This window comes from Pseudorca crassidens, chromosome 5, assembly GCF_039906515.1.
Source record: "Pseudorca crassidens isolate mPseCra1 chromosome 5, mPseCra1.hap1, whole genome shotgun sequence".
Lineage (NCBI taxonomy): Eukaryota > Metazoa > Chordata > Mammalia > Artiodactyla > Delphinidae > Pseudorca > Pseudorca crassidens.
Genome location: NC_090300.1, coordinates 36,744,718 through 36,770,694, shown reverse-complemented (window position 1 = coordinate 36,770,694; position 25,977 = coordinate 36,744,718). Strand labels below are relative to the sequence as shown.

General features: G+C 39.1%; 1 protein-coding gene across 2 annotated transcripts in view; it reads right to left on the bottom strand.

Moving 5' to 3' along the window:
• The window catches only part of RYK (receptor like tyrosine kinase), a 99,775-nt gene extending 74,383 nt beyond the window's left edge, over window positions 1-25,392 (bottom strand). Inside the window, exon 1 of one of the 2 annotated variants that reach the window (XM_067737769.1) lies at window positions 25,048-25,392. In XM_067737769.1, coding sequence (XP_067593870.1) covers window positions 25,048-25,276 — 229 coding nt within the window. In that variant the 5' untranslated portion in view covers window positions 25,277-25,392. The remainder of the gene's footprint in view (window positions 1-25,047) is intronic. The other variant, XM_067737767.1, reaches the window with a different exon arrangement.
• Between the last annotated feature and the right edge of the window lie 585 nt (window positions 25,393-25,977).

The window sequence follows — 25,977 nt, the reverse complement described above, 5'->3', positions numbered from 1 at the left end:
GAAAAAATTGGTGAATTGGTCATCATTAAAATTAAAAACTTCTGCTCCTTAAAAGATACTAAGAAAATGAAATTCAAGTCACAAACTGGGAGAAAATATTCACAACTCATACACCTAAAAGGACTTGTTTCTAGAATAAAGATCTCTTATGAACTAAAACTAAAAAGACAACCCAATTAAATAAAATAGGCAAAAGATGTGAACATACATTTTGTAAGAAAAGATATGTAAATAGACAATGAGCATATGAAAAGGTGCTAAACATTATTAGTTATCAGCAAAATACAAACTAAAACCACAATGAGATACCATTTCCACTCACAAGAATGACTAAATGTTGGCAAGGATGTGGAGCAACTGCAACTCTCATACATTGCTGGGAAGGTAAAAATGTTCAACTACTTTGGAAAACAGGCAGTTTCTTATAAAGTTAAGCATATGCCTACTCAGACCCAGTAATTCCACTCCTAGGTAATTATCCAAAAGAAATAAAAACATATGATTCCACAAAAAAACTCGTATGTGAACATTGATAACACTTTTATTCAGAATAGCCAAAACTGGAAACAACACAAATGTCCATCAGCAGATGAATGAATAATCAATTGAGTATATTCATACAATGGAATACTACTCAGCAATGAAAATAAACTGTTGAGACTCTGTAACAAAAGGGATGAATCTCACAGACAATATGAGTCAAAGAAGCTGTACACAGAGTACATCCTATATGATTCCATTTATATAACGTTCTAGAACAGGCAAAATTAATCTGTGGTGACAGAAATCAGATTAGTGTGGTTGCTTGGGAGGGGGCTGGGAGGGAGATTGGTGAACTGATTACAAAGGGAACCTCCTGGGGTGATGGAAATGTTCTGCATCTAATGGGGGCGGTGGTTACATAGGTGTATGCATTTTTCAAAACTCGACCAACTGTATCTGCACGTTTCATTGTATGTAAAGTTTACCTAAATTTTTTTAAAGAGTCAACAAGTTTTTACCTCTCTTTTCCAGTCTTAAAAAGCTTGCATACCACAGAATGTTACTATCACCAACATAAAAAGTTTCAGAAAAAAAGAATTAATCTTAAGTGATCAACAACTTCCAAATTTAAATTTCAAACATCATTCACAGGGAAATGAATTGTTCCTAATAAATAACAGTTATAAGGTTATTACTGATAATAACAATGATGTGTAAATATTTAAATTTTCCAGACACAGTTCAAAGTGTCAAGAACATCTAGGAGTTCTGTAAATTCAACTCCACATAAAACTCCTTCCCAGTGTCTTAGCTACCTCATTCACTGAGGATTCTGGAACCAGTTTATGAAATTTCTACACACCCTTATCCTGTGACTTATTATGGCAGACTCCCAATGTACCTGAGACCAACCCACTCTCAACCCAACCTTCAATGATCCTTTTATTCCTCAACTCCAACAACCTTCATCCATACCAAAGCAACCCATTTCTATGGACAGTGACAATATATAAATTGCTCTACCTCCAAAATTTTACACTGTAATTATCTCAATAGTTAGTAGCTCCTCAGCTCCTTCCCTTTATTGTTACAACAGCTGTTCTGTGGGCTCATAATATCGCCAGTGTCCATAATCCTCGTTTCTCCCATTTGATTATAGCAATTATTTCCTTATTTTCTTCTTACTGGCCTCAACGCCAATTACTGCAATTACTTTCTTACCAGTACCCTCAACTTTCTCCCACAGCCTATATCAAGACATGCATACCCTACCCTGAAAACAGCCAATCTTGAACTTGACTTGACACCCCTACTCCTTGTCTTCTCTGGTGCTATAACTGAATGCTGCATAATCCTGAATGAAGTCATTCCCACAAATGAGTCACTACAAAACCATGACTTCTATGCTCAACAAATAAAGTAATATACATAAGCTGTTGAAAGTTTGGAGCCCTGTGATCCATATCTTAATGACCACCAAAATAAACTGAAAATTTTAAATTCACTACCCTAGATTGAGGTATTGAAACAGTAATACAACTGTTAAACAGAGTTGCTGTTTCCTGACTAGATTTTGAAAGCAATTTATTTTGAAATAGCCATTCTTTTTTTTTTTTTTTTTTCTTGCGGTACGTGGGCCTCTCACCACTGCGCCACCATGGAAGCCCTGAAATAGCTATTCTTTATTAACTCAGGTAGTTATTCCTAGTTTGGAAGGGTTTGAATTTCTTCAAAGAAGCCATTTTAATGGTTCAAATTTAATGGTTCAAATTAGGTTCAAATTTTCACCTATTAAATTAGCAAATACAGTCTGTTCTGTCATAAGACAGGTTCCTGAACACCAATTAGCTTATAAGTGGTTAGTAAATAAAATAACAATACCAGTACAACACAGAAATTGTGTCAGTTTACATTTGAATTTTCCCAGGCAAGGGGGACTGGAATAGCAGGTAAAGAATTATAACTTTCAGTGGAAAAGGAAAAGACCCTTATTCAACTCAGCTACCACCAGGCAGGAGCCCTCTCAGCCCTATTTTAAGAAAACTAAAAATAAGCACCTGCACGCAGGGCTCTCTCCTCAGAGGAGCACCACCAGTCTCTGCGTGGTTCCTGGACCTAGGAAGATGCACTTTCTCTTGTGTCCAACTCTATGGCAGCCCCAATGGCTTAGAAAGCTGCTCTCATCTGCACTATCTCAAAAACATGCAAGCCAGCGATTTCCACCCTATTATGTTTTAACATCTTTAATTCTCCTCTGAAGCAGCCTCAGCCACCCTAAGTGGTTTGACCAGGCTGTCCAAGTTATCTCATAAGGTACCAATTATGCTTTTGTTAGTAATTGGTTTGAAAACTGCAGAGGTCTTGAATGGTTTGCCCTTAACCTTATTCTTCCCATAAGTCCTGTTATTTTCAGTGACTTGGAAACCTTAAAGGGTTTTTTTTTTAATGTATTTGATGTTGTAACAGAAATGCTTATGTTCTTTAAATACAATACTGAATGTTAGGCAGTGTGCGGCAAGCAAGCAATTTGTGAACATATATCAATATTTTATAAATATTTATACTCTGACCCACTAAGTCCAATTTGAAAAATTCATCCTAAGGAAACCAAATATAGATTCAAATGTTTATGTATAAAGATATTAATCAAAATAAAATTTAAAATTGAAGAAAAGTAACAACATAAACTACCAGCAACAGAGCAGTAATCAATAAACTATAATATATCCATAACAAAGAACAATAGTTTTCAACAATTTCTCTTTCTTTAGAGAAGGAGAGAGGTGGTACTCTAAGCCATTACACCCCTTCAGTCAAATCTCTCCTGTTCATCCATGTGACATATTGAGCTTCCCCTTTGAAGACAGGTTTTAATGACTAAAAAAACACTGAAAAAGACTATGAAGCCATGAACAGGACTGTTACAAATAAATTTTAATGAATTGAGTTTTGCTTAGAATGTTACATTAAATAAGAACAGGCAAGATACAAACTATATACAGCAAAATTTTAATAATGTCTGGCATCTATAATAGTTCCCTTGCATAAAATAGGTGTTCAATAAATATTTGTCTGGTGAATTAAATGTACATGTACATGCAACCCTCAGTGTTCACAACAGCACTATTTACAACAGCCAAGACATGGAAGCAACCTAAATGTTCATCAACAGATGAATGGATAAAGAAGATGTGGTATATATATACAATGGAATATTACCCAGCCATAAAAAAGAATGAAATAATGCCATTTGCAGCAACATGGATGGACCCAGAGATTATCATATTAAGTGAAGTAAGCCAGACAAAGACAAATATCATATAATATCACTCATACGTGATACAAATGAACTTATTTACAAAACAAATAGACTCAGACATAGAAAACAAACTTATGGTTACCAAAGGGGATGGGGGGTGGAGATAAATTAAGAATTTGGGATTAACATATACACACTACTATATATAAGATAAATAAACAACAAGGACCTATTATATAGCATAGCGAACTACATTCAATATCTTGTAATAACCTATAATGGAAAAAGAATCTGAAAAAGAATACATATACATTCAGAATATATATTCAGTTATATATATAACTGAATCACTTTGCTATACACCTGAAACCAATACAACATTGTAAATTAACTATACTTCAATTTATAAAAAGGTTAAAAAAAAAGAGGACCTGCATTAAAAGAAACCCTGTACATGTATACGTACAATGTGTGTGTTCCATTTCTCAAAAAAGAAAGGAAATACCAAAAAATATGAAGTGATTGATTATAAATGGTGGCTTATGGGTTATGCTTTTATTCTTTTCTTAAATTTCCTATGAAAGTTAAGTTAAACTGGGAAAAATAAAAATTAGTTTTCAAAAACATGTTTAAAGAAATATGCATACAGCTACAGCAATGCACTGAACAAAAACCCAATTACTGCCTAGAGTAATCCATGAAGGCCAGTAAAAGCTAGAGAGAAAGCCCTCAAACAACAAATTTCAATTTTAAAAAATCACATTGGTAAAGATAATATCTTTGATATATCAAGATTAACACTAGTAATAATAATTTTCTAATGACTAAAACACCTTCCTTCAACTTTCCCTTAAAATACCCAACCAAAAGGTAAAATCTGGCAAAGCACTACGAACTGAAAAGCTCATAGTGAAAAGTTCAAAGCTCAGAAAGAACTTCTCCATGCAACAGTGACAATGGGGCTGAAAGGAGAAGAAAATCCCTGGACTACGCATGCTCACTGTCTGAATAAGGATAACATGGGAAATCCTGAAGACGACAGAGAAGGCAATAAAGCTATAGGTTTCAGGGAAATCAGAAGCGGGCCAAGAATTACATTCCCAGACAAATTCTCATCATATGTGAAGACAACAGATTCTCAAAAAATACACCGATTATATATCCTTCCCCAAAAAAGCTACTCCAAAACATACTGAAAGGTTAATAACACTTTTATTTCTAACGTGAGGTAATCATTTTACACTGAGGTTTACATAATACATAATAATTCAAGCATAATCATCATGAATATAACTCTAAATGAAATGTAAGGAGTCCAAAAAATTCCCCAAATATTAGAAATGCAAAGAGAACCCAATGTAAGTACAATCTTCCCAAAATAATAGAAATATGAAGAGAACCCAATGTAAGTATAATCATGGTACAAAACTATCAGTCTGATCTTAGCATGTTGATACATGTATCTCCATCCATAATTAATACGGCTGAGTGGACATGCAGACACCCCAAGACCGTACTCTAAAGGAAAGTCAATTCTTTCAAAGCATCAATAAGAGATTTAGAAAAAGTGATCAGCTATAATGAAAAGCACAGTCAATTTCATAAAGTAGAAAATGTATAGGCCACAATCTGACCACAGGTAAGAAGACAGAGAGTGAGGGAAAACATAACATAATAGATTGTGAAGTACCATCTATATCAAAGAGTTACCCATGTTCTAAGATTTCAACTATATAAAGAAAAATGAGAACATGGAAAAAAATACTGGAAAGATATTTACCAAAGACTGCCAATGCACGGTTAAATAACATATACTTTTCTTCTTCTTTATGGTCCTGTACACTTTCCAAATGGCCCATCAGTATGTTTTTACTCTGATAATCAGGAAATAAAATTAATAAAATAAAAAGAATTTTAAACAAATTGATTTTCAGAAAAAGATGAAATCTGTAGAGACTATCATACATTTATTTCTGAATGTAATCTTTTTTCTTTCCTTCCCCAACACGCTCAAAACAATTTTTAAGTAAAAGTGAAAGACAATGAAGACAGAATCTAGATAATCTACTTCTTTCTAATTGCTTCTAATTATTAGTGTTTCAAATATGACAATAACAATTAAATGCAATCTCAAAGCAGGGGTAGTAGACAGCAAGGCTTATCATTGTCTGGGAGTGGTGTGGTAGCCTCCACAGAGAAGCGGGCAGCGAGGAATGGTTAGAGAGGCAATGAGGGAAACAGTTTATTCAGCGATGCTATATTGAGCCAGCTGGGCACAAGCCAGGAAAAGGGTAACTCTTTAAGAGACCAGGAAACAGAGCCTGGTAGAGGGGAGTGACTGAGAAAGTAGGTTGGGGTGTCCTGATCAGAACAAGGAGGTTCCAAGGGCTGAGAAAAGGACCAAGTCCAAAGTGTCCATTTCAATGAGTGCCTTATTTAGAAAAGAGACCTGAGAACCAGGACACCAGCATGGTCAAAGGAGTAACAGCTGAGAAAAAAAAAAAAATCACAGTAGATTTTAATATCCTTTGGGATAAAGGGAGGGAAATAATGAAAGCAAGTCAGGGTATAGTCACTGAGGATCATCTTGCAACTGAGTGGCTGCAACAACTCTAATGGGTCAAAGGTCATACAAGTATCAATAAACCTCAATGATATCAAAACAGATGAGGATGCTGAGTCAGTGTCCTGGGGCAAAACAATCAAAAATCAAAGTAAGAAAGAAAGGATATAATGCATGATAAAAGCTGGTCCCTTAATAAACAATCCAAAAAGGAAATTAAGAAAACAACTCCATTTATAATAGCACGCAAAAGAATAAAATACCTAACAATAACTTTAAACAAGGAGATAAAAGGTTTATCCGCTGAAAACTACAAAACATTGCTAAAATTAAGGAAGACCTAAATAAATGGAAAGACATCCCATCTTCATGGATTGGAAGACTCACTATTACTAATGTTAAGGTCAAAATACTACCCAAATGGATATATCAGTGCAATCCCTATCAAAATTCTAACCCCTTTTTTTGCAGAAATGGAAAGGCAGATTCTCAAATTAATATGGAATTGCAAGTGGCCTCCAACAGCCTAAACAGTCTTGAAAAAGAACATAGTTGAGTCACACTTTCCAATTTCAAAACTTACCACAAAGCCACAGAAACCAAAACAGTGTGGTACTGGCATAGTGATAGACAGCTAAATTGATGAAATAGAACTGAGAGTGCACAAATAAGCCTATATATTCCTAGCCAACTGATTTTTTTAAAATAATTATTTATTTATTTATTTGGCTGTGCTGGGTTTTAGTTGTGGCACACAGGATCTTCAGTTGCGGCATCTTTAGTTGAGCCGTGTGGGATCTTTTTTTTTTTTTTATTTGCGGCATGTGGACTCTAGTTGCGGCATGAAGGATCTAGCTCCCTGACCAGGGATTGAACCCCTGCATTGGGAGCATGGAGCCTTAACCACTGGACCACCAGGCAAGTCCCTAGCCGACTGATTTCTGACAAGAGCGCCAAGACCACTTAATGGGGAAAGAACAGCCTCTTCAACAAATGGTGCTGGGACAACTGGATATCCACATGCAAAAAGAATGAAAATTAGACCCCTACCTCACACCATATACAAAAACTAATTCAAAATATATCAACAACATAAATATAAGACCTAAAACTATAAAACTCTTAGAAGAAAACAGGGATAAATTTTCATGACCTTGGATTTAGCAATGGATCCTTAGATATGTCATTAAAAGCAAGAGCAACAGAAGAAAACTAGATAAACTGGACTTCATAAAATTAGAACACTCCCTAACACCATACACAAAAATAAACTCAAAATGGATTAAAGACCTAAATGTAAGACCAGACACTGTAAAACTCTTAAAGGAAAGCATAGGAAGAATACTCTGTGACATAAATCACAGCAAGATCCTTTTTGACCCATTTCCTAGAGAAATGGAAATGAAAACAAAAGTAAACAAATGGGACCTAATGAAACTTAAAAGCTTTTGCACAGCAAAGGAAAACATAAACAAGACGAAAAGACAACCTTCAGAATGGGAGAAAATATTTGCAAACAAAGCAACTGACAAGGGATTAATCTCCAAAATTTACAAGCAGCTCATGCAGCTCAATATCAAAAAAACAAACAACCCAATCCAAAAATGGGCAGAAGAACTAAACAGACATTTCTCCACAGAAGATATACAGATTGCCAACAAACACATGAAAGGATGCTCAACATCACTAATCATTAGAGAAATGCAAATCTACAATGAGGTATCACCTCACACCAGTCAGAATGGCCATCATCAAAAAATCTACAAACAATAAATGCTGAAGAGGGTATGGAGAAAAGGGAACCCTCTTACACTGTTGGTGGGAATGTAAATTGATACAGCCACTATAGAGAACAGTATGGAGGTTCCTTAAAAAACTAAAAATAGAACTACCATATGCCCCAGCAACCCCACTACTCGGCATATACCCTGAGAAAACCATAATTCAAAGAGTCATGTACAACAATGTTCATTGCAGCTCTATTTACAATAGCCAGGACATGGAAGCAACCACAGTATCCATCGACAGATGAATGGATAAAGAACATGTGGCACATATATACAATGGAATATTACTCAGCCATAAAAAGAAACGAAATTGAGTTATTTGTAGTGAGGTGGATGGACCTAGAGTCTGTCATACAGAGTGAAGTAAGTCAGAAAGAGAAAAACAAATACCACATGCTAACACACATATATGGAATCTAAAAAACAAAAAAGAAAATGGTTATGAAGAACCTAGGGGCTGGACAGGAATAAAGACACAGACCTACTAGAGAATGGACTTGAGGACATGGGGAGGGGGAAGGGTAAGCTGGGACAAAGTGAGAGCGTGGCATGGACATATATACACTACCAAATGTAAAACAGATAGCTACTGGGAAGCAGCCACATAGCACAGGGAGATCAGCTTGGTGCTTTGTGACCACCTAGAGGGGTGGGATAGGGAGGGTGGGAGGGAGGGAGACGCAAGAGGGAAGAGAGATGGTGATATATGTATATGTACAGATGATTCACTTTGTTTTAAAGCAGAAACTAACACACCATTGTAAAGCAATTATACTCCAATAAAGATGTTAAAAAATTTTTAAAAACCCTGCATATTGAAAGTCATTATCAAGGTGAAGACAACCTAGAAAATGGAGGAAAATATTGCAAGTTATGTATTTGATAAGGGTCTAGTATCCACAATATATAAAGAACTCTTACAACTCAACAACAGAAAGACAATTTAAAAATGGGCAAGGGACTTGAAAAGACATTTCTCCAAAGAAGACACACAAATAGCCAACAAACACATGAACACCAGCAGTCATAAGGGAAACACAAATCAAAACCACAATGAGGTAAAACTTTATACTTACTAGGATAGCATTAATTAAAAAACAAACAAACAAGCAGAAAACAGCAAGTGTTAGCAAGGACATGGAAAAATTGGAACTTCTGTACATTGCTGGTGGGACTGCAAAACGGCTCAGCCACTGTAAAAAAGTTTGGTGGTTCCTCAAAAAGTTAAACATGGAATTACCACATGACCCACAATTCCACTCCTACGTATATATCCAAAACTGAAAACAGGTACTCAAATACTTAACACACATGTTCATAGAAGCATTATTCACAATAGTAAAGATGTGAAAACAGCCCAAATGTCCATCAACAGATGAATGAAGAAACAAACTGTGGTAATATACATAGAAATGGAATACTATTCAGTCACAAAAAGGAGTGAAGTATTGATACATGCTACAATGTGAATGAACCCCCAAAACATTATGCTAAATAAAAGAAGCCGATAGAAAAGGTCTCATATTGTATTAGTCCATTTATATAAAATATCCAGGATAGATAAATCCACAGAAATAGAAAACAAATTGGTGGTTGCCAGAGGCTGGGGGAAGAGGGAGGTGAGAAAAAACTGCTTAACGGGTGAGGAGTTTTACTCTGGAGCAATGGAAATATTTTGGAACTAGACAGGGTTGGTGGTCGCACAACATGGTATATGTACTCAATGTCACTGAATAATCTGTTCACTTTACAATGGTTAATTTTATGTCATGTGAATTTCACGCAATAAGTTATTATTTTTAAAGAAGAAAAGGAAAAAAGCTGACCCCTGCCCAATGAATGGGGAGGGAGTGTACTAAAACTGACTTCCAGTGACTAGAAAGTATTATGAGGAAAATATCACTCACAAGAAGAAAGCAGGTTTCAGTTAAGCTGAAGAGATAAAGCAGCAGTATGAAAGAGTCAGAGGAGACCTCAAAACAAAACTGGAGCTCTACAAGATAAAACTGAAAGGCCCAGCAGAACAGAGGACAGAGCTGGGGAACTAGAGTGGGTGGAAGGTAGAAAGGGGCTCTGCGGGAAAGCAGGCAGGAACAAGGGCGAACAGCCCTGGATTGAAGAGGTAGCATTTTGTTATTAGAATGTATAGAGGTTTTCTCTTCGAACCTAAGATGAAAAACATTTCAGTTCTTCGCCTATAATAATCAAACTTAAATTTCTCACTGCCAATTCCAGCAAAGTAGGAATGTTACTCTATTGTTAGAAAATATGACATTTATTCATAAGTTATTTTTAAACAACCCAAATTCCAAGCTGAAAATCCAAAGTTATTTCTGCAAAACTCTCAACAGCCATCAAGGAATATCATTTTCCTCTAAACAATATTTAAAAAAGCTCAAGCCTAATTCAAGGCCTGTGTTCTATATGACCTGGCCTGTGTAGCTCAAGTTCAAATAACACAATAGTTTAAAAATTATTCTAAACGATTTTAAAAGTTAACTATTGGATTCCTAAGGCCACAACAATGGTCAATTAGTGTCAATGACCAAACCACCTCCCTTTAAAAAAGAGCCACCTTACAGCACAAAACAAAATACATTCCAGGAGCTGTTCACACGTCTGTCTTCCCCACTACCTTGCACCTCACAAGCAAGGCTGGGATCTTAGGTTATTTGTAGGTACTCAAATGTTAGATGCATGAATGGCTGGCTGTAGATAAAAATCAACTACATCAAAGATAAATTTTAAGGGAAATAATGTTTTAAAGAAAACATCAGGAATCAGTTAAGGTAGAAAAACAAGTGATGTAGAAACAGAACTATAGCAGAGTTTTTGCTAATGAGCAGCTGAGTGACCTTTGGCAATCAATTATTTAACCACCTTCTCCAGGCATCAATTTTCTCAACTATAAAACAAGGGAGTTAAACCAGATAAAGTTAAAGTCCCTCCTCAGCCCCAAAATTCTATTATTCTATGATATCAGCCATGGTTTCCAAATGTCAGCCAAAACTCTATTATTCTATGATATCATCAATGGTTTCCAAATGCTAGTCAAAGCTTAAGTTAAAAATTTACTTAGTCAAAATAATCTTCTAGGTTCTGAGGACAGTATGGTATACAAGCCAGAGGAAAAAAGCCAAAATCACTTACTACGTATGAAACCAGTAAATACTCTGTATTTTAATCAATGCTGAAATTAAATAAATACAGAGCTCTTACTTCAAATTTTCCTGGTTTATGGAAACTAACAAACTGAAATAAATACAATAAAGTAACAATTTGTCCATCAAAATCTCATAAACCTAGCTATAGTCGAATTATACCTAGAAAATTAGCTGAGACCTAATATTTAACTACATCATAAGAAGGGAATTTACAAATGTTAGACTATAGGAAAGGGGCATCCTATCTTCATAATTAAAAATGAAAAAGCACATAAATCTTCAATCCCCATAGCTGTTTAAACGATATTCTTATAGATTAAATGAGATGTTTCATGTGATCTCTGCCCATTCAGATTTTCCCCCTACATTTCTCCTGCAACCATAAATGTCTGGATAGAAGTGGGCTGAGAGTACACATGTACACACAGAGTGTATAAAAAGAATTAAAGTGAGCTTTTAAGAGAAAGAAGACATCAACAATGGAAGACAAAGTAAACATGCCCCTTCCCTCCACCCCCTTCCTACAGGCTGCCTCCTCATCCCATGCCTAAAACTGGCCTCCTCAAAGGAAAGGCAAGAGGTCCATCCTTTGGTCCCTAAGAAGTGGCTAGGGGGTCAGCACCAAGAAAGGGAACCTCCTGATCCTCTCAAAGAAAAGCCAGCATCTGCAATCACTGAGCACCTTTCCTCACTCTGCCACTTTAGGAAGAGTACATGATGTGTGATCAAAATCAACAGCTCACTTAAAACAATCCACTGGAATGGCTATTAGTTGCCACTGCTTTAACAGATCAGGCTCCAGGATACAACTATTCCAGTACCAAGCATCTCCCCTCCCGTGTCTTCCATTTCAGTACATAACTTTGACTGTAATTCAGTGATCCCTGAAAATGGAAACCCAAAGCTCTCCATCACAAATGCTGTGCTCAGGTTTGCCTCTCTAGTACCTGTGATGATATGACCTTTGAGAGAAGTTGTGTGGAATCAAAGGGAGAGTGTGGTCACTTTTTTTTCTCTTCACGAGTATTGTCACTTTTGATTTCAAATGGATGACTCAAATAATACCGTCACCTTCCCCATCTGAAAATACTACAGCAGATGGATAAGAAATTATAAAGAGGGCTGACACTAAAACACAGGATCAGGGAACAAGATTTCACATCCAATTAATATAGCTGTCATCTTAAAAAAAAAATCCAGAAAAGAATTCCCCCAAAGATGTGATTTGTACCACAACTGCAGAGATGTTAAAGGTGCTCCCCAATTCCTATGTAAGAATAGTAACAAAAACGTAACCCATAATCTCTAGCACTATAACATAAAATATGAAGCATGCCCTGCCATAGCGTGAGAATGTTCTAGTATCTGGTAAAATGATACTCTGGAAACTAATTTATCATTGGTTCCTGCACTATTTAAAGAAGAAAATGATCTCACCAAGCTCATGCATGCATTGCAAGTACAGCTCTAGAGTAGACATGGAGTAATTTACTCACAGTTTGACATAACCACCATTCAATTTCTTTCATAGCCAACTCCTAATAGGAGCACACACTCTCAGTCAGCCGTGGAGGCCATTAGTAACTTAGAGTTGGCTATTATGGCCAGGGGCTCAAAGCACAATGGAGAACTCACAAACATCGTTTCTCCCTCCCAGCAACTCCAAGTGCTAACTTGGAGTCAAGTTCCAAAGCTACCTGAATTCTTTTCTAAGGCAAGTCACTTAGCTCTCCGCTAGAAGTTAGTGCCATGAGACCAGGGATCTATATCTGCTTTATTCACCAAAACATGTCAAGCCCCTAAAATAAGGCCTATTGTACATTCAATAAGTAATTGCTCAGCGAGTGATAAATGTTGCTACCCAAGGCAATCAACCAGGTGATGTCTAAGTGACCTCTCTTTCTAACATTCTATGATTTGAGTTTTTATCCAAAAACATACAAATCCCCCACCAATAACTAAAATAAATTATTTTGAGGATTATATAGCATTTTCATATACATTATGGCAATATGATAACAGACATCCTGCTATACATCTCATATATGAGGAAACCAACATTCCGAAACATTAATTACTTGCCTACCCACATATAACAGAAGGAGGAGATGGACTTAAAACTCAAATATGCAGATTCCAAATCCAATATTTTCTCATACCATGTTAGCTAGTATAAACCCACATTTGTGCACATGTGCACGCATGCGTAGGTATACAACCTTAGTGCTTTTTCTTGAAATTAGACTAAATTCTCTCCTTTAACAAATAATCAAAGGAGTTAAACAACTTTAGAAAAGATGCAAACAATCAAAAAGATAATCCTTGGCCATTTCCACTTATGGACAAGATAGAATAACAGGACAAGATTAACCCTCTCGTCTGAAATTATCAAAAAACAGACAAAATATATGAGAGTTCAGAAAGACAAAGACAGCTAGAGTACGTAGGACAAAGTACCAGAGAACAGAGAGTTACACAGAGAGAGAATTTCCAAGATCTGCAGAGGGTTGCCCCTCGAGCCTTCAGCTGAGTACTGATCATGCATAAGGAAGCCACACAAGGGCAGAGAAAAAACAAAAGGTTAACAGTGCATAGCACTTCATACATTTTGGAATATCACCTATTCCCACCAGCCAGACTGGAAAACCTCATGGGTCACAGGTCAATGAAGAAAGTACACGGAAGGGTCTTGACTCAGTAGTGGGGAATAATTGGACCTACACTGAGCACTGCTCCTGTTTTATCTAACAAGTCTTAAAAGCAAGACCTGAAAAGATCAAACTGCTTCCAAGTAACTTAACTGGTCCCAGAACAAAATGTAAGAATAATTACAGGAATATAAAAATATCCAGCACCCAACAGGGTAAAATTCATAATGTCTGCCATCTAGTCAAAAACTACCAGGCATGTAAAAAAGCAAAATAAGTAGATAGACAGACAGATGACAGATCAACTGAAACCAACCCAGAACTGGCAGATGTTAGAATCAGCAGACATTAAAACAACTATTGTAACTGTACCCCACAAAAAGTTAAGTAGAGACATGGAAGATATAAAAAGACCCAAATCAAATTTCTAGAGATGAAAACTACAATGTACGAGATGAAAAAATACACTGGCTAGGATTAACAGCAGGTTAGCATTTCAGAAGGAAAGATTAGAAATTGTTTTCTGGTTTTTAATTATTTTTCCGGAATCTCTCTTGAATATTTTACATCCTTCAGCTGTAGTGTGGACCAGCAGTCTGCTGAGAGACAGCTATGTGCCAAGCCATGAGGTAGCCTTAATCAGTAGGGAAACTATAGAACATGATGGGTACAGTGATACAGATGTGTTTGTACATGGTACAGAGCTATGGAAGCCAAGATGGGGGGCACCTTACCCAGAGGGGGGGTTCAGGGGACAGAGATTTGGGAAAATCAGGCAACTTCAAAGGAAATAAGCTATTAAAACTAATTTATTTAAACTTACATTCATAAGTTCAGGCCAATCCCCTTTTGGATAATAACTTAGCGGGCAATGGGAAATGATCAAGAGAATGATGACCCCAGTAAGGCACAAGATAGTGAATCCAAAAAAACAAAAAGAAAATATGATTCATTCATTTATTCATTCACTGAACTTTTACTGAATATCCTACTATATGCCAGGTACTGATTTAGGTGCTGGGCATACAGAGTGGAACAATATAAAAGGTCTCTACTCAAACAGAATTAGCCTTCCTACAGAGCGAGATGGAAACAACAGAAGTATCAGGTACTTAAAAGAAAACAGGATGGGGGCTTCCCTGGTGGCACAGTGGTTAAGAATCCGCCTGCCAATGCAGGGGACATGGGTTCAAGGTCTGGTCCGGGAAGATCTCACATGCCGCGGAGCAACTAAGCCCATGCACCGCGACTACTGAGCCTGCACTCTAGAGCCCGCGAGCCATAACTACTGAGCCTGTGTGCCACAACTACTGAAGCCCGTGTGCCTAGAGCCCGTGCTCTGAAACAAGAGAAGCCACCTCAATGATAAGCCTGCGCACCGCAACGAAGAGTAGCCCCTGCTCACCACAACTAGAGAAAGGCCGCACGCAACAACGAAGACCAATGTGGCCACAAATTAATTAATTAAAAAAAAAAAAGGAAAAGAAAACAAGGTGACAGAACAGAGTGGCACTGAGGGTCAACCCTAGGAAGGCAAGGCTCTCTGAGGAAGTAACATTAAGCTAAGATCTAGAAGGCTCTAGCCATGTAAAGATCTAGGAAAAGTACATAAGGCAGAGCAACCATCGAATGCAGACCCTAGGGTGAAAAAAGCTTGGCACCAAAGGAACTAAACGATGGTATGGTGGGGAGCAGGGACAAGGGAAGAAACAGGTGGCAGGCAAGAGTCTACATAAACATTCATTTAGAAATCAGGAAGATCTAAGCCTAGATATTTGGTATTTATGAATTACTGTTAATTTCTTAGGTGTGATAATAGTTACTACAAAATTTTAAAGAATTCCTATCTTTTAGAGATACATATCAAAAAATTTTTTACAAAATTTTATGTCTGAGTTTGCTTCAAAATAATCCAAGCAGAAGATGAGGGGGAGTAGGACAAGGGAGCAGATTGGGGAGTGGAGAAGTATAGACCAAACAGAACTGGCCATGAGCTGATAATTGTTGAAGCAGGATGATGGATACACAGAGGTTCATTATACTATTCTGTCTACTTTTGAATGTTTGAAATTTTACATAATAAATACATTTTTAAAAGCAAACATTTAAAATATAAGGAAAGGTATTAATAAATATAAATGCCCCCCTTCACAGGGGACTTATTAGGGCTGCAAAATTATTCTATATGATACTATACTGGATGCATTTGTCAAAACCCATATAACTACAACAGAATAAACCTTAATGTATGCAAATTTTTTTTTTAATTCAGGCGGCAGGGGGAGTTGGATGAAGGTAATCAAAGAGTACAAACTTTCAGTTATAAGATAAATAAGTACTAGGGATATAATGTACACGATAAAGATAATTAACACTGCTGTATGTTATATATGAACACTGTTAAGAGAGGAAATCTAAGAGTTCTCATCACAAGGAATGAAATTTTTTTCTCTTTAATATTTTATCTATATGAGATGATGGTGTTCACTAAACCTACTGTGGTTAATTATTTCATGATGTATGTAAGTCAAATCATTATGCTGGACACCTTAAACTTACACAGTGCTTTATGTCAATTAAATCTCAATAAAACTAGAAGGAAAGAAAATCACGTAGGAGGTCAAAGAATCCTAGGATGAAATATAGAATGTTAATAGATGCCCCCTTCCAGAACCAGCTTTTGAGGGATTCAGGTGTACCCATAAGCTTTCATCAGGGGGCCCTGTAAGGTCCTCAAAGTCTAAGAACCCCCATCACAGTGTGCAAAACTTAATATGTGTGGGATCCACACCCTTGTCTAGGAAAAGGCCCTAAGGCTTTCACAAAATAAGGTTGAGAACCACTGATATTTCTCTTGCCAGCAACTTCCTAGCTGAAAAGTGAGTTGCCATTGCTCTTAAACCTAATGGTAATATCTCACTGCCATCATTTGCCTACCCTGCAAGGACATTACTACACAGCCATTACCACAAGTAAATAATTTACCACCAGTGAATTTTACAACTCTGAAAGAAAGTCGTGACAGGTACCCAAAAAAAAGGAAAGGTGGCAAATTATGTCTGTCTCCTTCACAGTATCACCTTATTGGGACTTCCCTAGTGGCGCAGTGGTTAAGAATCCTCCTGCCAATGCAGGTGACACGGGTTTGAGCCCTGGGCCGGGAAGATCCCACATGCCACGGAGCAACTAAGCCCGTGCACCAAACTACTGAGTCTGCTCTCTACAGCACGCGAGCCACAACTACTGAGCCCACGTGCCACAACTACTGAAGCCTGCGCACCTAAAGCGCATGCTCTGCAACAAGAGAAGCCACCGTAATGAGAAGCCTGCGCACCATAATGAAGAGTAGCCCCCACTCGCCACAACTAGAGAAAGCCCGCATTCAGCAACAAAGACCCAACGTGGCCAAATATAAATAAATAAATTTATTATTTTTTTAAAATCACCTTGTTAAAATACTATATTTCATTTAATCTAAAATGCACCATTATTTTTTGTGCCACTAAGATGCCACTAAGAAAGAAAAAGAGCTGTCAATTAACTGATGATTCACCATTGATTGTGAAATGGTTCCAATTTCAGAGATGTTCAAATGTGAAAAAGCCGTACATCTTACAATTCATGCAACATGCCATTCAAAAATCTCACTGGCTGGGCCCCATCTCAGATCTCCTAAACAAATTGCTCAGAGTAGGTATAGGAATCTGTACTTTGTTTAAGCCCCTCAGATGATCTAGTTAGATAAAGACTGAACTGTTAACTTTCAGAGGCAGCAGAGTAGAGAAGGCATGCACTTTAGAGTCATATAGCCCTAGACATCTCTGTGACCTCCAGCAAATTCTGTAATTTCCCAGAGCCTCAGCTTTATCTATAGATAAATGCCAATGCCATCTACTTCCAGTGGTTGATAAAATAAAAGAAAATATGTGAAATAGTTGACAGAGAGCAAGACATTTATATAAGAACATGTTCATTATTTATGAACAAGACACAACATATCTGTCTTATGAACAAGAATGGGACCTATTAAATTACTTTTCAGAAATATTCTACCATTCAGCACTGTCACTTGCTGGGCACAGTTAAGTAGAATCAATTAATAAGTGTTTATTACTTAATTCAGCAATACACACTTTTGTTCTGGCACACCACATTTTTAGAGGTCCTACATAAATGAAAGCTGTTTAATAATATCTTGATTAGAAAACATTGTACTTGATGTACAATAACACAAAAAAGCACACTTTTAAGCATAATATAATTTCAGAGTAGCTAATGGCTCTACTTCATGTCAAGTTTTTGTTTTGTTTTGTTTTAGTATGTATAGCTGGCAAGTTTTTTCAGAACACTGGCATAACTGTGTTAAAACCCCAAAAGTAATGCTGTGGAACTTCTCAATTTGTGATGCTCAAAAAAATACCTACATGTTTCATTTGTTTCTAAAATGATCCTTAAAATCCAAACAGTGTTCCAGGCAGCACCTTCAGAACTGACTAGTCAACTCAGGATATGACTCATAGGGGACAGGTTAGCCATAACTGGACAGAGTTCTCCCACATGTGTAGCACAAAGAAGGAAAAAAAAACCTCAAAACCCACAATTGCACAATGTCTCAGTCTTGTTCTCCCAGTGAAGAACACATGGATTCAAATTAATGCTGCATCAATGCCACCAACCCTACCCAAATGCCCAGGATTAAGAGTGTGCTGCAAGGTGCTAACCCACCTCCACCAGCACCCACCTCCTCAAAGTCTGGGCAGTGGCAGGATATGCCAGACACCAGCAGAGAGGACACCCTCACTGCCCTCCCCCAAACACTTGGCCTGAGGTTGAAGAGGAGGAGAGGTGCTGGGAGTAGAGGAACAAGTGGCTCATCTCATCTTTCTTTTTCCTCAACCATTTCCCAAAGAGTCCTTCAGTTCAGCTGCCCAAATGTGAAACTCAGATTCTTCTGTGACTCCTCCCTCTTCTTTAGCCCTGAGGTGTCCTCCACTAAGTCTTCTCCAAACTCCCAGAAAATTCCTCGCAAATCCATCCCACTCCCCCTCAACTGTCCTAGTTGATTCCTCTTACCAGCACAAGGCTGACTCTGTCCCATTTCCCAGATCCAGCTTTTCAGTCTTCAAGCCACCCTTTTCACTGGGGCCGAAGCTGTCTTTTCTAGAACCCAGTCCTATCTGTATACTCTCCTTTCCTAAGTTCAACAGTTCCTCATTACCTATAAAATAAACTTCAAATTCCTAACCTAACTGCAACCTACCTCCCAGCTTTATATTCTGCCACTCCCTGGTTTTGCCAAATTTTCTCACCTTAGCCTACTCCTTGAATTCACACAAATCTGCTTCCATATAGCTATGGCTTTGTTCGTGCTATTTTCTCTGCCTGACATGAAATGCTCCTCTTTTCTGTCTTTCAAGTTCATCCTTCAAGATGAGGCTCAAATGTCTCCTTTCCTGGAACACATTCCTGAAAGTCCCTAAGCCTCTCCACTCCCCCTCCTTCTACAGTCAAAAGTAATCATTCCCACAAAAACTTGTATCAATCAGCAGTATAACTCTTATCTCAGTGTTATAGTTGTAGATACAACTGTTAGTCTCCCCTACGAAATTTTGAGTTCTTCAAGAAAAGGAATTCAGTAATTTTGAATTGCCATTTTCTACCACAATATATGGTACTTGGTTGGGCTTCAAAAATTTTTACTGGACTGATTTGGGGAGCAATGATCTCAACTAGTATTGAACTGATTTTAAAAAAGATGTGAACAACGCTTAACTCTTTCAGAGGATATTTATTTTAACGGAGAGGCAAGTTATCCAAAGTGAATATCTAATTGGTGTGAGGCGGAGTCTATTCTCAGAAGTCCCCCTGACTCCTACAGATTCCCTATCACCACCATCACCGCTGCCATGACCAGTTTATATCATACCCCCCACCCATCAGCATCTTATTCCCACACCCCCTAGTACTGCCCCAGCCACAGACTGATTTCACCAGCTCTGGACTTCCAGGGAACTCAGCTATTAGAATTATCAAGTAGATAGAGAACAGGAGAGAATGCAGATAATAATCAAGACCACAGATGAGCACATGCGGCAGCAGGCTTGCCGATTCTACTCCTTAAGCATTTTGGTTAATCACAGCTCCTCCAGAGCTGACAAAGAGGCAATATGGATTCCAGACTGAGTCAAGACTTGGCCCTCTATTCACTGCCCAAAGGGCCCCAGATCAGTCTTCATCAGTAAAATGGAGAAATGGATGCCTACACTGCAGCCTAAGCAGGGCCTGGGGACACAGGGATGCCACATAAAACGTCTGAGGCTTTTGGAGTCTCTATACCGATGGACTTCTATCAAGACTGCATGCCCTACTACCAAGGAATGAGCTAGTTACATACTTCCTGCACATCTGTTTCCTCATCTATATTATGGAAGTAACAATACACACCCAAAACAGGGATTACCTTTGTACCTGACACAGGCAAGATTGCCACACGTCAGCAGCACTCTAAATTCAAGTGTCAACCATTTCTGTGACCACCACCACTACTCTTCCTAATACTGTTAGTACCAAAAAACTACACATCACCAGCTCTTCAATAGTCAAAGCCCAACCATTTACACACTGTAGAATGACCACTTGCCTTTACCCCCATCCTCCTAGGAATCCTCTAAAATGACAGTAATGAAATCACAAAGACATTAAACCACAAACACAGAAAGGGAAAGAAGACAATGCAACATATATTGCAACAAACTTTTGCAAGATGGGAAGCAGTTGAAGGAGTGGTCACTGCCTCTCAGAACCTCTGGAGGGACTCAGCCCTGGATGCAACAAGGGCCACCAAAGGCTGGCTTGAGGCTCTGGCCTGTCAAAGGGGGAGCCTCTGATGAGGGGCATTCAAAGCAGTTGGGCCCCCAGGTCCAGCAAGAGACCCAAAGTTTTTCTGAAAAAACTGAACCACAGAGGCTGGTGTACCACCAAGCACACCAGAGGCAGCAGACTGCAGGTGTCTTCTCTGCAGACACTGACCAGTCCCAAAGAAGCTGTGAAGGTGCTGATATGTGTGTGTGCGGGGGGGCTCCTAATGAAATGTTCACCCACATTCCAAGGGAGGCCAATAGACCACCCACCTACCCACCCACAAGCTTGCCCTCCCCTAATCAACTTTTCAGCATCTCACTCTTAATTACAGACAGCCAAGGATCAACAGATACTATCTAAATGAACAGAAAAAGAACTCTGAAATGAACAGGCACATTGGAGGAAGCAGAAGAAATATTTTAAAAATGTTAAACATACAGAAAATATTAAAAACAACAAACACATGCCTCAAAGATAAGTGAAGATAATACATCCATAAAATTAGAATAAAATGAAATGGAAATGGAAACAGAAAACAAAGAGTTCTAAAATTTAAAATCATCATTAAAATTTTAAAAATAAAAGAGCTTGGAAGACAAAATTAAGAAAATTTCCCCCTCTTCCCACCTCCAAACATAGAGATATAAATAAGAGGCAACATACGTTGAGTATCTGAAGATCAGTTCCAGAAGATTCAATAACCAAACCAATAGATATCTCAGAAACAAACAAAACAAGTGATGGGTAGGAAATTATCAGAAGTAACAGACATTTTTGAAAACTGAAGGATATGAATCTCTAGATTGAAAGGGCTCACTAAGACTAGAGGGACCACAAACAGAAGGAAGGACCCACACAGAAGCTGATAAAATTACAGAATTTTTTTAAAGACAAAGACCCTAAGCTCAAAAAACAGAAAACAAACAAACAACAACAACCAAACAAAAAAAAAGAAAAAAACACACAAGGAAAAAAAGGAATCAGAATGATTTTGGATTTTTCATCAGAAACCCTTAAAGCCAGAAAACTGTAAAAATGCCACCAAAAATCAGGAAAATATTTTTTTTTCTGTCTAATATTCTAAATTCAGCCAAATCACCTATAAAGCATGAGGATAGGATAGACACCTTCAGACATATAAGGCTTCAAATTATTTACCTCCCATGCAACCCTTCTCAGAAAGCTCCTGAGGATATACTTTAGCAAAATGAAGCAAACAAAGAAAAAGGAAGACAGAAGATCCAGGAAACAGAGGCTCCAAGACAGGAGAGAAGGGTACAGTATGTGCAGGAAAAATAATCCTACTGTCCAGATTGGAAGAAGAGGATGGAAGGCTCCAAAGCAGGGAGTCTCTAAGAGGAAACCAAGTGAAAGTGATAGATGATTTGATGTGTTACCTGGAAAAAAAATATCAAAAGGCATTTAACATATTTCTTGGAGTGTATGAGAGATTGTAGCCATAGATATAGAAAAGACTCAAAAAGTTCATAGTTTATTTGCTCCAGGATAAACAATAACATACAGGAGAAGAAAACATAACCATGGGTCACTATTTAACTCACAAGTGAGTTTATATATGTGTGTGTGTGTGTGTACGTATACGTACATGTATACATATAATAATGTATAATAAAAATTTACAATATAAATATATACACAATAATCTAAATACAGACTGCTGGTTTTACTAAAAATGATGTAACTATATTGGGGGGTTTGGGCAAGAGAAGAGGACAACTGCTCAGTTATGATACTAGGAAGTGAAATGCTTATTCTACATTGATTTCAAAATATGAAAAGTAAAAAAAAAGGGGAAAAAAAAAAAAGAGCTAGCTTGGGATAGTAGCTTCCACTAGAAAGTAGGGCCCGGAGGATAAAAAGGCCAAAGGCAGAAGACTGCTGTTTTTTCATTTGAGGTCTTTTAGCACTATTTGATTTTTTTTTAACTATGTGCATATATGAATTGGATTAAAACAACTTATTCTCATGTCAAGAACAAACAGTTCAATTTATAAAGATGTCACTACCAACTTTATTTATAAGTTTCATACTTGGAATTGCAAATTAATTGTCTTACAAATATTATAAAGTGATGGTTAGTTTCCCAAGTCAGCTTTCAGAAGGCATTTAACCCATAATGATATAAAAACATGGTACAAAGTATTTCAAGTAGTCCTAAACACCATAAGCATGAGAGTTCCTGTGGGAAACTGCATTCTGAGAAATCAGTATGTCTGGTATACATCTCAGCCCCACCCAATTGTTCTTCCCCAGCCAGGGGCAGCCAAAAAATAAAGTCAGAATAGATGAGGAAGATGGAAGGAAGGAGAGGACCTGGATCTGGCAGGATGGAGAGTCAAGAGACCCACTGTAACAGGTCAACTCTGTTTGCATTAGAGAAAATACTACTGAAGGTTCCCCTTGTCCCAGAGGTGGACCAAGGTTGATCAGTGAGGAAATCCTCCCTCCCCTCTTCCCAACAGCTCACTCCTGGGCACAAACTGGATGCTCATCAATCAGGTAACAAATACATCATTTCAAGTATTAATTAGCAATGACTTCTTTTCCACCATGCCATAATCAAACTTCTATATAAATATCTTTATTTCATTCAATGAAATTTGAAACTTGTTGTGGCCTATGTCAACACTATGTTTGATTATTTTTAAAAAAAGATTATTAAATGTGTGACCTTGAGCAAGTTAAAGTCTCACTTTCCTCATCTCTAAAAGAGGAATAATGATATCCACCTCACTGGGTCACAAGAAAATTAGAGGAAATAATGTGTATAAAACATGTAGGAGGAAGTATATGGCAGGCACTCAATCAATGTCAGCCTCTGGTTGTGCCATGTCCCCTACCTCAATTGGTTTCTTACATGTAAACAAAGTCACAAATTATATACACGCTTTTAACCAAAAAACCTTTACAAAACCATGCATAATACATTAATATTTTTAAAATTAATGTTATGAGTCAATTTATAAGTATTCATTATTTTTCCTAAACCTTAGTCTTGTTTCAAGTACTAATCCAATTTGCTGTTTTAACTTAGCTAAATTAAATTCAGCTAATTCCACCAGACTAAAAAGAGGATTATAGACTGGCAGGACATTACAAAAACACAGCATTCTTTGGTTAAAGGGGACAAACCCGTATATGTAACAATGTCTAAACAGCCTGCTTAAAAGCAGTTCCATTTTAACACTGAGTGGACTTCAGCAGACCTCAAGAAAGTCTTATAACAAAAAAAATTGAATAAAATGACAGCTAATGGATGCTTAAAAGAATAATTTTCCCCCTCAAACACTTAGACGCACCACAAATCTGAGATGAAATAAAAATGAAAAAAAAATGTGGTTTTCTGGCCCATAATACACAAAAGAAAGTGAATGTATAGCTATCTGCAACTACCAAAGACTTCCCATTTGGGGCCATTTCTATCAGAACTTCCTCTAAGAGGTCATTTCCAGAATCCACAAAGTCACATTTTTCTAATTAATTCCCCAATGACAAAGCTAATTAGGTAGCACAGAACCACCAACTGACCCAACGCCAAGTTCTCCTTTTCTTACAAGGTATTCTAAGTAGAAGAGTGGCCCAGAAATTCAGAATCAGTTCAAACTCCAACACAAGAACCAAAAAGGTACTGAAAAAGCTAAAAGGTCGGCTACCTGGAGATTCATTCACTATTGTAAAATACGCTTATCGGTCCCAAGATTTGGAGACTGTCACGAACATGTAGTGCCCTTATAACCAATCTCTGTCTCTCATTTAAAAACAAAACAAAACAAAAAACTACGATAACCAGAAAGTATGAGCACCGTAGTGTGGCCTCTACTGGGGCATCAAAACCACAGCAGATTTAACCTAAATAAAACGTGGATTTCGAGTATCCAAAATCCAGGGCCCTAGAGTGACACGTTGAGGAAAGGTCAAAGAAACTTGGAGCGGCAGGGAAGAAGAGTCTGCCTCTAGGGAATAAGGCGAAAGGCTAAAGAGGCTGTAAGCAGGCTGGAATGGGGTAGATCGCCGGGGGCCGAGGGGTCCCCGGGTCTTTCCGCGACGTGCGGGGGAGGCCGGAAGGCTGGCCCAGGGCGGGGGCCGGGCAGGGACCACACCTCCCGGCCAGCAAGGCAGGCAAAGGCCGGGGCCCAGAGGCGACCCGGGGCGCTGGGGCCTGCCCGCCCGCGGTGCAGGTCGCGCGGACTGGGCCGCCGGCGGCCGGAAGCACCGGGGCCCGACCCTACCTGCCCACCCCGGCGCAGGCGGCCCCACTCACCGATAAGCCGGCGCACCTCATCCTCGCTCAGGTAGAGGCTTACGCTGGGCCCGGCGGACGCGGGAGGCAGCGCCGGCGGCCTCGGGGCAGGGGCGGCGGCGGCGCCTGGTGCGAGCAGCAGCGGCAGCAGCGCGAGCAGGAGCAGGAGCGGCGGCGGCGGGGCCCTCAGGCCGCGGGTCCACGGGAGGCGGCCCCGGCCCGGCGGCCCCGGCCGCGCCGTCCTGCGCATGGCCACCGCCGCCGCCGCCGAGGAGAAGCGTGGGCCTCCCGCCGCGCCGCCGCCGCCCACCCCCGGCCCCGAGCCCCTCACAGCCCCGAGCCGGGGGCGGCCGCCCAGCTCATCGCGCCGCCGGCCCGTGGCACCCTGCCGCCGCTTCAGACCGCCGGAGCGCGCCGCCGCCGCCGCCGCCTCCTCGGCCGCATCTTCCGCTGCGGGAGGCGGGCCGCGGTGGCGCGCCTGCGCGCGCCGCCGCCGCCTCGAGAGCGCGCACGCATGCACCGCCTCCTCCGTGCGGGTCCGAGCCCGGCGAGTAGCGCTTTGGGTTTCCAGGTTCTCTGAAGGCGAGGGGCTCCCCGGTCACCCTGTAAAGGAGCCCGTCCCCGCCCCACGTTGTCACCAGCCTGATGTTTGCTTGTCTATTGTCTGTACCACACACACCCCCGCCCGGGATGGAGGGTCCAGGCAGGCAGGCCCGGGCAGCGCCTGCAGCCGAGTAGGCTTCCAGATTCAGGGAAATGCCTGGATGCGGCCTCTCTGATGGCAAAAGAGAAACATGTTTTTTATTTGGAGAGAAAAAGAGAAAATACCTTTTATCCTACCAACGGAGGTCAACATTAACATTTCTGTGTCTGTTTTGATGGATATATACTGTATACTTTTCCTTTCCAAGAAGATCTTGTTGAGCAAACTGCAAACTTTAACCTTATTCC